We start from the raw sequence: 15,421 nt of genomic DNA on the forward strand, positions 1-15,421 counted from the left end.
TTCCTAAGAATATGTGGTGATTGTATTAGATGGCTTCAAAAAGGCATGAATTTTTTCTCTTTTATCCAACTCTTCTTCTGAGGGAATGAGTTGAAATTTCTATTATACAGTTGCAGATTAGCAAATGTTTTACAAAACTTCAAAGTTCTAGTAAACATATCATAATGGAATTCCATCGTGTCTTCATATCTAAATACAACCAGTTCCATTCTTGATTCCAACACCCTCGACACACTCGAAGAAAAAAATTCTATTTTCGCTCCTATTTACTACGGCGACGACTAGCGGAACAGAAGATGGGTTAATGGGCTCTTAAGGCTTTGAATATTTCCTTGATTCTGTAGTCTTCATAAACTTAACACTTTTCTCTAATATTCAGAATGTGTGCACAATATCTCACATGCAGAAATTTCCATCACACAGCAGTCCATTACATGCTTAAAGATCATTTGCATATTATCAGTAACAGAAGCATTATCCAAAGTGATGAAAAATATTATTTTTTTTTAATCTAAATCCCTTTTTTTTAAGAAATCTTAATATTTTAGCATACTCAACCTCTAAATGTGTGGTGGTGGGAAATTATAAAAATTAGACTATTTAACGTCTAATTATAATTAATATAGTGAGCGATTAAACAAAAATAACCCATCTCTATGTAATGAACTGGCCATAAATCAGAATTAAAACATACTCGACCTCACAGTCTATGTGTTTTGAAAATGACATATGTTGGGGCCTCTATATGGTTGTGTAACACATTATTTCATCTGATTCTGTCTCCTAAAAACTCAAATCCAAAACTCAAGATGGCAAATTAATAATTGTCCTATCTCTACACCTATAAATCAGATCTCCACTACTATACATCAACTACGAGATTGGTCAAATATGATGATTCGACAGTTTGGAGAAGCGTGTAAAATTTTCAATAAAGAGAATTAGAAAGAAACCAATCGCACTTCAAGTTATTTTTTCCAAGGTTTCTTGGTTCAGTTTTCTACGAATTAATTGATTTGTATTTAATTTGAGCTAGCTTTATTGTTTGGATCAATTTCATATTTCTTAAAATTCTAACGATTACCATATACTTAGCGAGTTTTATTAAAATTTATCCCAAATATGGTTTGCAGCATATCTGTTATTTTGTTCATATATATCACAATTGTTTTTTGAAAAACAATATCATAATATTTTTGGATAAAACTGAATTGACATTTCGATATTGAAGATCTGTAATCTACAATATCGCATAATCCTTTTAACATCTTTCTAATTATTTAACAGTATAAAGATAATACAACAAACTTAACAGCCAACAAAGAGGAAGATGGTTAATTATTAACAAGTCTTCATATTCACAAGCCTTCTTCGAAAATGCATCAGCTGCACAATTCTTCCCCCTTGCACATGATCCAGCAAACATAACGACAGTTTCAACATCTAGTATCTTATGTCAATCAAAATATTTCCAATTTCAATACTCTCACATCTACTGATAACTAGATTGGTAAGCTCCAAATTATTACATATGAACCAGATGTTACACCAACCTTTCGACCACATTATTTAATGAACAAGAAAAAATCCCATAGCTTGAGCTTCTAAGGATGACTGTGTAGTCTTCAATCTTGACGAACCCAAAAACAATATGTTTTCATGTACAATCTCTAACTATCCAACCTACTCTTGTAACCATACTTTCTTGCCTGAATCTACTATCAAAATTACATTTTAACCATTCAAGTTTCCACTGAGAATTGCGCTCCATTATCATTAGAATCCTTTGTATGATTATGATGTACCATTAACCATTCTTCAACACCTTTAATTCCTCGACACTTGGATGTTTTGTGAGACCCCGCTCCCTTCTTGGAACCAGACAGACCGGCTATCAAATCCATGAGACCCCGAATCCGCTTTTCATCTGGATTGGTTATCAACTCTGAACGCCTCCAACAGCCCCTACCAGTGATCCCAACGCCGTATAATCTGGGGTCCAACGTCCTCTTTCTAGGCCCGTTGACCCACCAACCGCCCCTACCAATGAGCCCAACGTCCTCTCTTTCTAGGCCTGTTGGCCCACTACTGTCCAACGGTTGGCCTCTTTCTAGGTCCATGGACCCACCTCTGTCCGACGGTCGGGAGTCGCTTGGTCCGGGAGGCTCGTAAGAGTTGTCTACTATCCCTGAAATCACCACATGATCTTTCCCTGTACTTTGTCCTCACTCGTACGGTACCGCAGACTACTTCCCGGTAGGTCACCCATCCTGAGATTGCTCCAGCATAAGCACGCTTAACTCTGGAGTTCTCTCAAAATACTTTACCGGAAAAGATAAGTGCACTTTGATGACATAGGTAGCCAAATCAATTATTATAAAACTTTTCACATATACCGGAAATCGGGATGTCACAATTCTCCCCGACTTCTAAGGAATTCGTCCTCGAATTCTCAACCACGTCCCAAGACACCACCCGGATCAGAGCCGGTTGGCTAACCTAGGCTCGGATACCAATTGTGAGACCCCGATCTCTTCTTCCCTAACCGGGAACCAAACGGGCCGGCTATCAAATCTATGAGACCCCGAATCCGCCTATCATCTGGATTGGCTATCAACTCTGAACGCCTCCAACCGCTCCTACCAGTGAGCCCAACGTCCTCTCTCTCTAGGCCCGTTGGCCCACCACTGTCCGACGGTTGGCCTCTTTCTAGGCCCATGAACTCATCCCTGTCCGACAGTCGGGAGTCGCTTGGTCCGGGAGGCTCGTAAGAGTTGTCTATTGTTCCTGCAATCACCACCGTGATCTTTTCCCGTACTTTGTCCTCACTCGCACGGTACCGCAGACTATTTCGCGGTAGGTCACCCATCCTGAGATTGCTCCAGCATAAGCACGCTTAACTCTGGGTTCTCTAAAAATACTTGACCGGAAAAGATAAGTGCACTTTAATGACATTGGTAGCCAAATCAATTCTTATAAGCCTTTTCACATATACAGAAAATCGGGATGTCACATGTTTATTGAACATAAATTCATTCTGCGTTGTCCAAAAATCCAGCACATCCAAAATGGTAGAAGTTGTATCTCTACTAAATTTATTAGTGTACTCTTGATCTGAAACATTTGAGAGAAGTTGTCTTCAGTATCAGATGAACGCTTATCAAGCTGATTAAAAATTTTACGTTTCCATATAGCTTTGCATGAGAACAAAAGCATATGGATTAATGTTTTTTCCTTCACACAACACCTTTGGCAAGTCGTATATATTCCTATATTACAAGTTTTCAGTCTTTCAGTAGTCAGTATTGCTCTGGAAAGATTTTTTCATAAGAAATGCTTTATCTTAAGCAGTATATTAAACTTCTGTACCTCTGTCTTTAAGCATTGTTCTTCTTGTGGAAAATGTGATGCTAATTACTAATAACCTGATTTCATTGTATATTGTGGATTTTTCGTATAAGTCAAAATTAGTGTATCTTATGTAACATGAATGAAGAGAGTAATTTATTTAGCAATTTGGATATCTCCATTTGTATATATATTCTCAAGAGCCTCCACATTCCATTATCATTTTCCTGGTTTCCATAATCTTTTGATAAGTAGATTTGGATCTAAGCATGTACCTTTTATCGCTCTCAGTGGTATTGTTGGGAGCCAATGATCATTACACACTTTAGTTGATGCTCCATATCCTAAACAAATTTTTAATTCTTGTTTTAGCAGATCACGACCTACTTGAGTTGACCTCTAACCATAAGATGGTTGATTACCACACATCACTCATCGAATGTAAGACAATCGACATGTAGTTGTACAAACCTTTATAAATACAAGCTACTAACGATGAAAGATTTTGAACTTTCGGCAAGCCAACTTTGCTAAAGTGCGATATTTAAACTATGCAAATTCCAAAATCCTAAATCTTCATCTGATTTGGATAAAGATAAACGGTTTCTATGCTATCCATGAAATTACTTTTTAATTTCAAAAACAGAATACAATGCATAACACAAACAAACTAGATGTAAAATACATAAAACAGAGATGAAAAATTTTCAATGCTTTTAAAAAAATTTATTTATAAAATCCTCTATACATTAAACAGGAAGAATTTAAAGACTATTTTGCTGAGGTGTCGTTCCCATAATTTTTCTAAACCTTTTTCATTTAAATAATTCATTCTATTCCACCTAATTTTTTTTCCTTATTTAGCTCCCTCAGCCAAACATTTTAAATTCTTAATTACTTTTTCTTTATTCATTTTCCTTATTTAGTTCAATTGTATTCTTTTTATTTTTATTTTAAAATTCATCATTTTAATCGTATCTACTTAATTTATAACACAAAAAGGTACATAATAATTTAAATTTCAATGCAATCGAATGTAAAAAATCAAAATATGACAAACGATTACTATGTTTAATTTATTAATTTTTTTTCAAAATCCTCTATACATTAAACAATTAGAATTTAGAGTCTATTTTTCTGAGGTATCGCTCCCACAATTTTTCTCAGCCTTTTCTAATTAAAAAATTATTATATTCTACATTTTGTTTTCCTTATTTAGCTAATTCGTACAATTATTTGTGTAATATTTTATTCTTTATTTTTATTTTTTTAAATTATAATAAAATCTACCAGAATATTCCTCCAAATCAATTAAATTCAAATCATAAAATTTTGTTTTTGTTGGAGAACCATTTGCATAATTTAAACATTTATAGATAGGTACGTACTCTATATTAAATTTAAAAATAATTATAAACCTATATTAACCTATCATTTATTTTTTTTCCCTAAAAAACGTCATTCCAGTAATTATTTTTTTAGTATTTGAATTTATTTATTTTTATTCCATTATTATTTGAATTTGAATTAGTTTCTTAGATAAACAAAAGTACAAAACTCTAAAATAAAGTAATTGTTAATCTAACATATCTATTAATTTTGATTTATTAGAAAGAGAAATAGAAAATTGAGTACATTTAACAACAACATTATCTAACAAAAAACTATAATGGCGATTTGTTTGCTATAATGGAGGGATCATCTATTTTTAATTAAGTTAATAAATTCATAAATCAAGAATCTTATCAAAAATGGCGATTTGCTATAACTGAGGGATACAATATTTTATTTTTAATTATTTGTTTCCAAATATTATTTCTGGTATCAGTTATCTAAATATTATATTATTTCCTAAGTTTTAACCTTAAATTACTCTAGATTATATAAAAAAAAGATCAAAATTTATTCAGTCTTGGTTAGTTATGATTACTTCTTTCAAAAATGAATGAGATTTTGTTCAAAAAACTATTTATGGCGAAGAATAATATATCCTAAAATTACTTTGTTTCCTTATATGTAGCCATCAATCTCACAGCTAATTAATTTTGAAATATTTGAACAATAAATTTGAACAATATTAATCAATAAATATTTTGATTTTATTTTTTTAAATTAAACACCTTCTCATGTACGCTTCCTTCTCTATAAATCTACATTTTACCGATGTCATTCTCATCATTCTTTTCTCTCTACATATTTTCTTATTTTTATAATTACTTATATTTTTTATTTGATTCTATGTAGGTATGATTGACGACTCAGTGTTGATATACTCAGCATACGAGACAATAGAGTCTTGATAAATCAAAATAATCTGTATTATTCCATGAATATGTAAGTTTTTTTTCAAGTTTTATGACAAAACTTTCTTTTATAGGTTAAATTATTTCTTCCATATTTTTGTGACTTTAACATGATTTAATCATTAGATGGAAGCCAGGCGTATTAGATCCTGCTTTTTCACCATCTCTATCATGAAAATGTTAATATTTTTTTTCGATTTATCTAACTATAATCTTAAATAATATGAATAATTTTGTTGCTTCATAAACAAACAAACTATGAGTAAGATTTTTTTTTTTTGATATGTCAACAGATTACAACTATATGAGATGTGGTTGCCTCACCACCGCAAAGATATTTATTGGTGACACCTTTTTTATTGATACACCAGAAAAAAAAAGTGGAAGGAACACTGGTAACTTTTCATGATTAATAGTATATTTTAAAGTACATACAAATTTGAATAAAACAATTATACCATCGTAGTTAGTATGCAGGGTATATACTCTTTAAACTTTTGATTCGAGTTTTATTAATTGGTATATCTGCAAAACATGGAAACTTTTCAAAAAACTTACCTAAAATACCAATTATATTTTTTGAAGAATTCTGCAATTTCAGAGTATATGTTTATTATGATAAAAAAATTATTCGAATAAATATATTATTGCGAACTAAATAAATCGAATTTATCTTAATCTATCTTAACATGTTTAGTTATTACCAAATATGGTTGTTTACATCTCAATCATTTTTTTTTTTTTGAATTTCTATCTAAAACAATCAACCAGGTATTATTATAACTCGAAAAATAGGAAAATATTCATGATTTTAGTTTTTGTTAATATTTTTGTGCTATGGTTTTGGTAAATAATAACTACATTCAATATTTTGTATTTATCTATCTTCATTTATAATATTATGTTTTCCATTTATTTGATTTGAATTTATATTTATTTATTAAATCTAAGCCTCTATATTATAAGCCTATATAAGTAGTTTATTGGTTTTTTCATTCTCATCGTTTCTATTTTACCTTCTTTTTTTGCATGTTTAAAATTTTTAATACATTTGATATTTTTGTTTTTCAGTTATTTTTCTTCTAGAATCAGTGTGTTTTTACACAGAGGTCGAATATAATGTTAGTGCAACAAGAAAGAAAACCATATGTGACATATGTCTTCACATTATACATTTGTTCAAAAGAGAAAAAAATTTTCAACATTTATAATGTTTTGAGTTTTGTGGAATTCTTAATTAACTTCCTTTGATTTGCTCATAAGATTATTCTCTTTAATTATTTTGCTGTAAAAATAATGTTTTGATATCTCAGTAGCTCATAGTTTATTCTTCTATATTTATATTCTCTAAAGTGGAGTTAAAAATGATTGAATTTGTATGTTGGACATGAGTAAGTCCAATTATAATTTATGCCTTATGTAAGTCAAATCTTCTATTACACTGAATTTGTAAGCATTATGTGTTTTAGAGATCATTTTTGTACATTTCTAAACTATTTTGATAATGTGCTGTTTGAATTTCTCTAAAACAGACAAAAAGAAACTATTTTTTGCTAAAATGCAAATTGTTTTGTCTTCTAATTCTAAATTTATCGATTATTAATGTTTGTTATTGTAGTCTTACATTTGGTAAAGTTTTCCAGGTAATTGATATTTTTCTTCGTATTCGATATGTTTTATCTAAACGTTATAATCAGTTTTTTTTGTATTTTGTTTTGGAATATTCTAATGTCATTGCTAGAGATGAACTTTACTATTAAGTCAAAGCTATTTATGAAACCCAACTGAAAAAGAAGTCAAACTGGAAATGTGCAACTCCAAGCCCATCGAAGATTCAGTCATGTCAGTTTTCTCCTCCAACAAAATTTGAGCATCTCACATGAAGCAACTAACGAATTATTATTGAGCAATATTGATGCTTCTGCAAGTAGGACACTTATTAATTCCCTTCTTGATTGTATTGTCCTATAAATGCAAAACAATTGTTATTGCAAAAGTTAAGAAATAAAACCATCTGACTTTGTTTAATTTTCTTCACTTGCTTTAAAGTTTTATTTTACTATTTAAATGTTTTTATAGTTATTGGTGGATTGAGCTGGAATATTGAAGATTGGTCTCTCTCTATTAATGGAGTTTTGATTTTTCATTTCTTTTTATAAAACATTCTTTTTCATTTTTCTAAAAGGTCTAATTTAGTTGGCTTTTATAAAATAAAAACATCTCATGCACAAAAATGCAAAGTTAGATTGTACAAAATTTATGTATTTTTTTAGACTTTTAAAAGTGTATAACTTTTGATTGGATATATTAGAACTTTAAAATTTCAAAGTAAACTAAAGATCTTTAATGTTTTACTTTTAAAATAAAAGAATGTTTTTCAAAGTTTCACACAGAAAAATGATAAAGATGGCGACAAAAGAACATTTTAAATATGAAATTACAAATGAAAAATTGATAAGAGAAATTCGAGGTTAATTTTTTGTATAATCAGTATACAGATGATAATAGTTGAGTTAATTTTTTATGTATCCAATGAATACTCACCCTACCGGTAAGACTTTAACTCATTAGGTTGCGCTTGATTCAAAAGTTTTTGATGATATATGACTTATACAATTATTCTCAGCTAGAAGTTCCACACTCTATTAGAGAAGTGTTTCATATAAACTTTAATTTTATGCTGTTAATATATTTTTAGGAAAATGTTGTAGAGAATATGACTTTACAATAATGTATTTTTTATCTATTATATATTCGAACTAAAATAAATATTTTAATCTAATAACGGAATATTGAAATTTAATAAAGGAAAAATATTATGGTAAAAATGACATTCAGAAATTTGAATTTATGTTGACGAATCACTATATATTAAAACAGAAATGACTAGATGAGGAATATGTCTTTACGCATCTACATGTTCCTCGACAAAATGAAATCAATCATATCATTTTCTTAGGACTTAAGCTTAACCTTAATATGATATACATGTTTACCTTTAAATATTGCTTGGTTTGTTAATTATCTTTTAGAAGTTTTTGTTTAACCATTAAGCTTAAGAATTGTGATCTAAAGGTTTTGAGTTTAGTGATTTAGATGAGATATGGAAGAAGTTTACGTTGTTGGAGCAAGAAGTTAAATAGAGAAGGAAACACTCTAATTTACACTTCATTTGCAGTATAAACTAACCAGACATTTATTAATGTACACAAAAGAGAAAAGAAAGAAACGTTGTTTGGTCTTAAGTTCTATGTTGGTTGTTGACTATAATTTTATTGTTTTTCTTTATTTGGAATTATATAATCTATATTTTTAAGGAAATATTGATTTTTTTTATGATTAGTTTGTTTGTCTCCATCTTCTATAAAGCCATTTGCGTGCACTGAAGCAATGTAGAAAAAGATTTCACACATTTTTCTAATGCAGATTGAGTTTGATCAAGGCTAGAGACACCAACTACGTCAACTCGAGTGGAAGAAACAGAAAGAGAACCCATTCGTGTGGGAATAATATTGAGATTCAAGCCAAGATCGGTACCTTTGAATGTAGTCGACGATTGGAATGGATCCTCCTATATTATTTTGATCTCACATTTAATTTTATAACTCAAATAAAAATACACTAAAAATAAAAATTCATATCAATACTATAAAATGCTCAAATACATCAACTACTAAATACTATTTAAGTCATTATACTATTTTATGATATTGGACTAAATGATAACAATAATCCGTGCACAGCACGAATACTATCCTAGTTAGTTATATTTGATAAACATATAAACGCAGACAAATTAACTAGTTTTTATATTTATTAACAATGAGATTTAAATAATTAAAAATACATGAAAATAACCCCCCCCCCCATTAATTCCCACGAAATTTGTAAGAATGATGATTAATTTAATTAATCGGTGAGTACTAAATGAAAGAAACCCTCACGCTTTTTCTTCTCCAACTCTGTCTCGGTGTCATATCATTTCCATTTGTCGCAGGTCGTGCTCTCAAAAACTTTGATTCATCGTCTCGCCGATTTGTTTGACGCCAAACTGTTTTTGATCTAAAAAGAAACGCTAAAAATCACATTCATTTAATCTCATCCTCTATCTCTCTCAGGTCATATTATCATCTTCACATTTCATCCCGCCGAGATATAAACACGAATCACATTCAATCTCGTCTTCTCTGAAAGGTCCTATCTTTAGAAGATTTTGATCATCCCATTTTCTATTTGAAAACCATTATCTGTTATCGTCATTACATGCGATCGATGCGTCAACGCACGTTGTTATCTCAAAATCGTTGCTTTGCGTGTAATCATAATTTCCCGATTCCGATTCTGTTTTGTTAAATTTTTGGCCTTTAATTTTGTACAATCCTCTGTTTTAGTTAAAGTTTTGGCCTTTAATGGTTCTCAGATTTCTCCATTCTTTTCCTCTTTGGTTCTCGAGGTTCCTGTTCGATTAAGGATGTCTTTTTATTGCAGGGATTTCGGTGTTGGGCTCTATCTGATCTTTGATTATTCCGAGGAGAAAAACGATTAGAAACAAAAAAAATGTCTAGTTACGTTGGTGTTCTTGTCTCTGATCCATGGTTACAGAGCCAGTTTACACAAGTTGAATTGCGCACCCTTAAATCCAAGGTAATCTACATCACATCGTTTTCTTTTTGATTCAGGAGTATACAATTTTGACTTTTGATTGGTGTGCATTGTAGTTTAATTCGAATAAAACCCTGTTGGATCGTTTCACTGTTGGAGATTTACCACCTGTTTTCGCAAAGCTGAACGCTTTTAGCGGCACCTTTAATGAGGGTGAGATCAAATCTGTACTGGACAAGTCTTACTCCAATGTCGATGATGAAGTCGACTTCGAGACCTTTCTTCGGGTGAGTTCCTTTAGTATGAAGATTTAGATCAAGAAGTCATTTCTACCTGTTTTTACAGTGATATGTATCGATGATTTGTGTTTTGTAGGCCTTTTTGAGTGTGCAAGCCCGAGGAGTGGAGAAATCAGGAGGATCTAAAGGTTCTTCTTCATTCCTTAAAACTAGCACTACAACGGTTCACCATGCCATTAACGAATCCGAGAAGGCTTCCTATGTTTCCCATATCAATAGTTACTTGAGAGATGATCCTTTCTTGAAGAACTATCTTCCTATTGATCCCGCCACGAATGCATTCTTTGATCTTGTTAAAGATGGTGTTCTTTTGTGGTATGTATATGCTTTTCTTCCCTGGATCCTTTGACTTAGTGTAGTATTTTTAATATGTTTTGTTTTTTTTTCACTGTCCAATTTGAAATTGCTCAACTGGTCATCCTTGTTCTTTTTTTTTTATTGCAGTAAGCTTATAAATGTTGCCGTTCCTGGGACCATCGACGAACGAGCTATCAACACAAAGAAAATGCTTAACCCATGGGAGAGGAATGAGAATCTTACTCTTGGTCTCAATTCTGCTAAAGCAATTGGCTGCACAGTGGTCAACATTGGAACACAGGACATAGCTGAAGGAAGAGTGAGTAAATTCCCTGAGAAATAAGGAAGATCCATCTTTTGTTCCTCTCTTTCCATGATCTTCCAATTTTAATTTTTCCTTTTCTTTGCAGCCATATCTCGTACTTGGGTTGATATCTCAGATTATCAAGGTACTCACCTTAAGCGTTTCCATTTCTAGGCGTCACATTACTTTTCCAGTTCATAAGATATCATATGATGTTTCATTTTGGTTTAATGTTGACTCCTATTTTTTCTTGTTCTTGGGATAAAATATCAGATTCAAATGCTGGCTGATCTGAATTTCAAGAAAACTCCTTCACTTTTTCAACTGGTGGACGACACTCAGGTTACTATATTTGACGTGTTTTCAATGCTTTCTTTTGAGTGTTTATTGTCATGAGATTGAAACTACATAAAATCTTCCTGACGTTGCAGGATGCGGAGGAGCTCATGGGATTGGCTCCCGAAAAAGTTTTGCTAAAATGGATGAATTTTCATTTGAAGAAAGCTGGTTATGAAAAGCAGGTTACAAATTTTTCTTCTGATGTGAAGGTAACTTGGCCCTGCTTTAACCTTTGTCCTCAATAACATTTATTTACTCTTATTTTATAACTGTCTTGATAGTAATGCATATTGTTTTCCTTTTTTAGATACATGTCCATGATTTGTTTAGAAACTTATAATAATTATGGTCCACTTCCTCGATGATCATAACCTTAGCTTTTTTTTTTGTTTTCAGGACGGCGAGGCATATGCATACCTCCTTAATGCTCTTGCTCCAGAACACAGTACACATGTGGCATTAGAGACCAAAGACCCTACAGAAAGAGCGAAAAAGGTTCTTGAGCAGGCTGAGAAGTTGGATTGTAAAAGATACCTTTCTCCTAAAGATATAGTGGACGGCTCAGCAAATCTTAACCTTGCCTTTGTGGCGCAAATATTTCAACACAGGTCAGTATCAAACTTGACAGTTTGCTTTAAACAATCTGAGTTAATCTTTCCTGTGGTTTTTAGGTTATTAATTATCACAAAATTTCAATGGTTTTTGCGTAATAAAATGTGGTACTCTTTGCATTTGTTTATGCCTTGATATTGTTTCAACAGGGTTCCAAATGAGTCAGAAGCTGATAATGATTTCTGTTTTTGCTACTTTACTAGTGCTATTTTCTTTGTTGCAGGAATGGGTTGACTGTTGACAGTTCAAAGTCGACGTCATTTGCTGAGATGATGACAGATGATGTGGAAACTTCACGAGAAGAAAGATGTTTCCGTCTCTGGATTAACAGTCTTGGCACTGCCACTTATGTCAACAATGTGTTTGAGGATCTTAGGAATGGGTGAGCTATGGAGTTCTGTTTGAGGACGTGATATCATTATTTTTTTTTGTTAAATCTGCTTGTATCTAAACCTTATCTTATTCAGATGGGTTCTTCTTGAAGTTCTTGACAAAGTTTCACCTGGCTCGGTCAACTGGAAACACGCAAATAAACCTCCCATTAAAATGCCATTCAAAAAGGTTGAGAACTGCAATGAAGTTATAAAGATTGGCAAAGAACTCCGCTTCTCCCTTGTCAATGTAGCTGGTAATGACATCGTGCAAGGAAATAAGAAACTCCTTCTCGGTGAGTTCTCCTGAAAGTCAAGCTAATGCACTTCCATATATCAGACTCGTCAGCTTAAGATATTTCTTAGTTGTTCATAAGTTGATTCTAATAGGTAGAACAATATGTAATGTCAATTACCATTGATGATTCTGCAGCATTTTTGTGGCAACTAATGAGATATACGATGCTCCAACTTCTGAAGAACTTGAGATCCCACTCGCAAGGTAAAGAAATTACAGATGCAGATATTTTGAACTGGGCGAATAGGAAAGTGAAGAGAGTGGGTCGAACTTCACAGGCTGAGAGCTTCAGGGTAAGTGTCAATGAAGTACGTGGATGTGATTCACGGAGACCCATCTTCAGAAACCTAACGGTTTAATGGTTTCTCCTGTCTGATTTTAGGACAAGAATCTGTCAAGTGGAATCTTCTTTCTGGAACTTCTGACTGCGGTAGAGCCAAGAGTTGTCAACTGGAGCCTCGTTACCAGTGGAGAAACAGGTAAAACGATGATATCTCAACTTTATTGCGTGTTTCTTCCCTACTGTTGCTAGAAGCTTTTTATTCTCCAGCTAATCGTCTGTTTGGCTGTTAAACAGAGGAGGATAAAAAGTTGAATGCCACATACATCATCAGTGTTGCAAGGAAGCTCGGATGCTCCATTTTCTTGTTGCCTGAGGATATCATAGAAGTAAGAGATATGTATATATATATCGATGTTGAAACAGGTTGAATGTTTTTATTTTCTGAGTCAATTCACTTGTGTAAAACAGGTGAATCAAAAGATGATGCTTATTTTGGCGGCCAGCATCATGTACTGGAGCCTCCAGCAACAATCAGACACCGAGTCTAATGTCTCAGAAGATGCCGCAGATGAAGGCGATGCAAGCTCTGTTACTGGTGAAATCTCCAATTTGGCCCTCGATGAAGCTTCTGAGTCCACTCCTAGCGTTCAAGATCTAGAATTGGTGACAAAGGCAGACGAGGATGCAGATGAGGTGGATCGTAAGGATAATAAAGATGCATAAAGAGTTTGAATGGTAATTTTATCGCTGTTTTTCTTTTTTGGTTTTTGCTTGAAAGTTTGAGCATTGAAGTTTTTCATTGGCAATGCATGAGACAAAGAAACTCAAAGAAAGAAAGAAGTAAAAAAGGAGCAACTGGTTTGATGTATACAAACTAAGAGGGCTTTGTACACAAAATGTAAAAGTACTGTGTACTTAAACCTCATTTTTTGATTTGTCAAAGATCTATTTTATTTTATCTTTTAGACATTTTTTTGGTCGTTGAACAATGGTGAAATAGTATGATGTCATCTACTGTTAGATGCATGTGGTGATTGTGCAGATTCTCTGGTATGTAATTTGGTTTTTTCATTGAAACTTTTCCATTACATCATACAAACGAAAAATACAAGGTGGAATATAGTGATCTATTTTATCAGCACTCAAGAATTTCAAGATGAAGATGAGCCACTACCTTGCAACATGGTTTTATCTTGTGAAGATGATTATGAAGAACGATTTTCTGAAGATAAAGAGTATGGTCTGTTTGTTGAAGATACAAATGTAGTATATTCATCAGAGGAGCGACTCATTAGATCTTGAAGTGATAACCAATAGCATATCTAGGGAGAAGCTTATCGAGTTTAACTTTGTTAAGACAATATTTGCTCACATGAGTTTTGATAATGTCTGGAAGCTTCGTTGTCTGCAAATTTTTTTTAGATACAGTATAGAGTCTAAAGAGACCATCTAGACTTATTTCATGAGAGCCAGACACTTAACATCACCTGATGTTGCTGTTTACTCCATCCATCTCCAAAAACCTGAAGAATGCAGCTACTTTACCAACAAGATCAACAAAGAGAAGCTGGATGACTTCAACAATGTGGTTCGAAGCTTACCTCAAGGAATCACTTTCGGCAAAGCCTGCAAGGACTACATGATTGGCTACTTCTGTGAGAGCAAGGAGTCTATTTCTGAGATGGAAGACTTTTTCAATCATGCCAAATAAAGAAGACTTGTTCGAACACTCCACAAAATCGAAATTCAAGGTCAATTTCTTATCTCTTGTTCAATTAGAGGTGAAAGATTTAACCATGTTCTTTGTGATTCCGGAGCTTGTCTCAACATGATGTCCAAAACAACTGCTTTGAAGCTTGGTTTTAAGCACATGCGCAGGACTAGAACAATGATCAGCCTAGCTGATGAATCCAGTGCCACACCTAAAGGAGTAGCTTATGACATTCCTTTGAGGATAGGAGACTGCATTGTTCCTGTCGATTTTAATATTGTCAAGGCTAAAGATGATTCACATCCGATCATTCTTGGATGGTCTTTCCTAGCAACTGTCGGAGCCATCATGGATTGGACAAACTAGAGGATTTTATTTGCTAATGTTGACAAGGACAGCTGCTTTAATGCTATTCCTTTTAACAGCAGAGTAGGAAAACATCCTGCAAAAGAAGTGTTTGAAGCAAAACTTTGGAGTGACGAAGAACCTGCTAGGAAAAACAAGAAATTTCAAAAAAAGACTTGTTTGAGGACAAGGTCTTCATCGAACTGAGCCACTCTTTACACCAAGTCGAGCTAAATGACTTAAAACAGAAGCGCTTAATGGGAGGCAATCCATTTAGGTATTGTTTTTCCTTAGGATTTTCTTTATTTT

At 32.8% G+C, this 15,421-nt stretch overlaps 1 protein-coding gene across 2 annotated transcripts; it reads left to right on the forward strand.

Annotated features, from left to right (window-relative positions):
• The first annotated feature begins 9,619 nt into the window (after window positions 1–9,619).
• LOC18012083 (fimbrin-5) lies at window positions 9,620–14,014 on the forward strand. Of its 2 annotated transcripts, XM_006395879.2 has the most exons (16): window positions 9,620–9,648; window positions 9,770–9,845; window positions 10,140–10,295; window positions 10,370–10,540; window positions 10,629–10,867; window positions 10,997–11,168; window positions 11,260–11,298; window positions 11,427–11,495; window positions 11,585–11,701; window positions 11,889–12,100; window positions 12,328–12,486; window positions 12,572–12,771; window positions 12,909–13,066; window positions 13,156–13,252; window positions 13,351–13,442; window positions 13,525–14,014. In XM_006395879.2, the coding sequence occupies exons 3-16, from the start codon at window positions 10,209–10,211 to the stop codon at window positions 13,777–13,779; spliced, it is 2,067 nt and encodes a 688-aa protein (XP_006395941.1). In that variant the 5' UTR covers window positions 9,620–9,648; window positions 9,770–9,845; window positions 10,140–10,208; the 3' UTR covers window positions 13,780–14,014. The 2 variants fall into 2 exon arrangements, with proteins under 2 accessions (XP_006395941.1, XP_024007116.1); XM_024151348.1 differs by having other exon boundaries at window positions 9,635–9,966.
• The last annotated feature ends 1,407 nt before the right edge of the window (window positions 14,015–15,421 follow it).

This window comes from Eutrema salsugineum, unplaced genomic scaffold (genome assembly GCF_000478725.1).
Source record: "Eutrema salsugineum unplaced genomic scaffold, Eutsalg1_0 scaffold_6, whole genome shotgun sequence".
NCBI classification, from domain to species: Eukaryota; Viridiplantae; Streptophyta; class Magnoliopsida; order Brassicales; family Brassicaceae; genus Eutrema; species Eutrema salsugineum.

Excerpts from the sequence above, each read along its gene's own strand:
- LOC18012083 (XM_006395879.2), top strand. The coding sequence starts at position 10,209 with ATGTCTAGTTACGTTGGTGTTCTTGTCTCTGATCCATGGTTACAGAGC. Across the intron at positions 10,296-10,369 it reads TGCGCACCCTTAAATCCAAG|TTTAATTCGAATAAAACCCT; the intron begins GTAATCTACATC and ends TGTGCATTGTAG. Across the intron at positions 12,487-12,571 it reads TTTGAGGATCTTAGGAATGG|ATGGGTTCTTCTTGAAGTTC; the intron begins GTGAGCTATGGA and ends TATCTTATTCAG.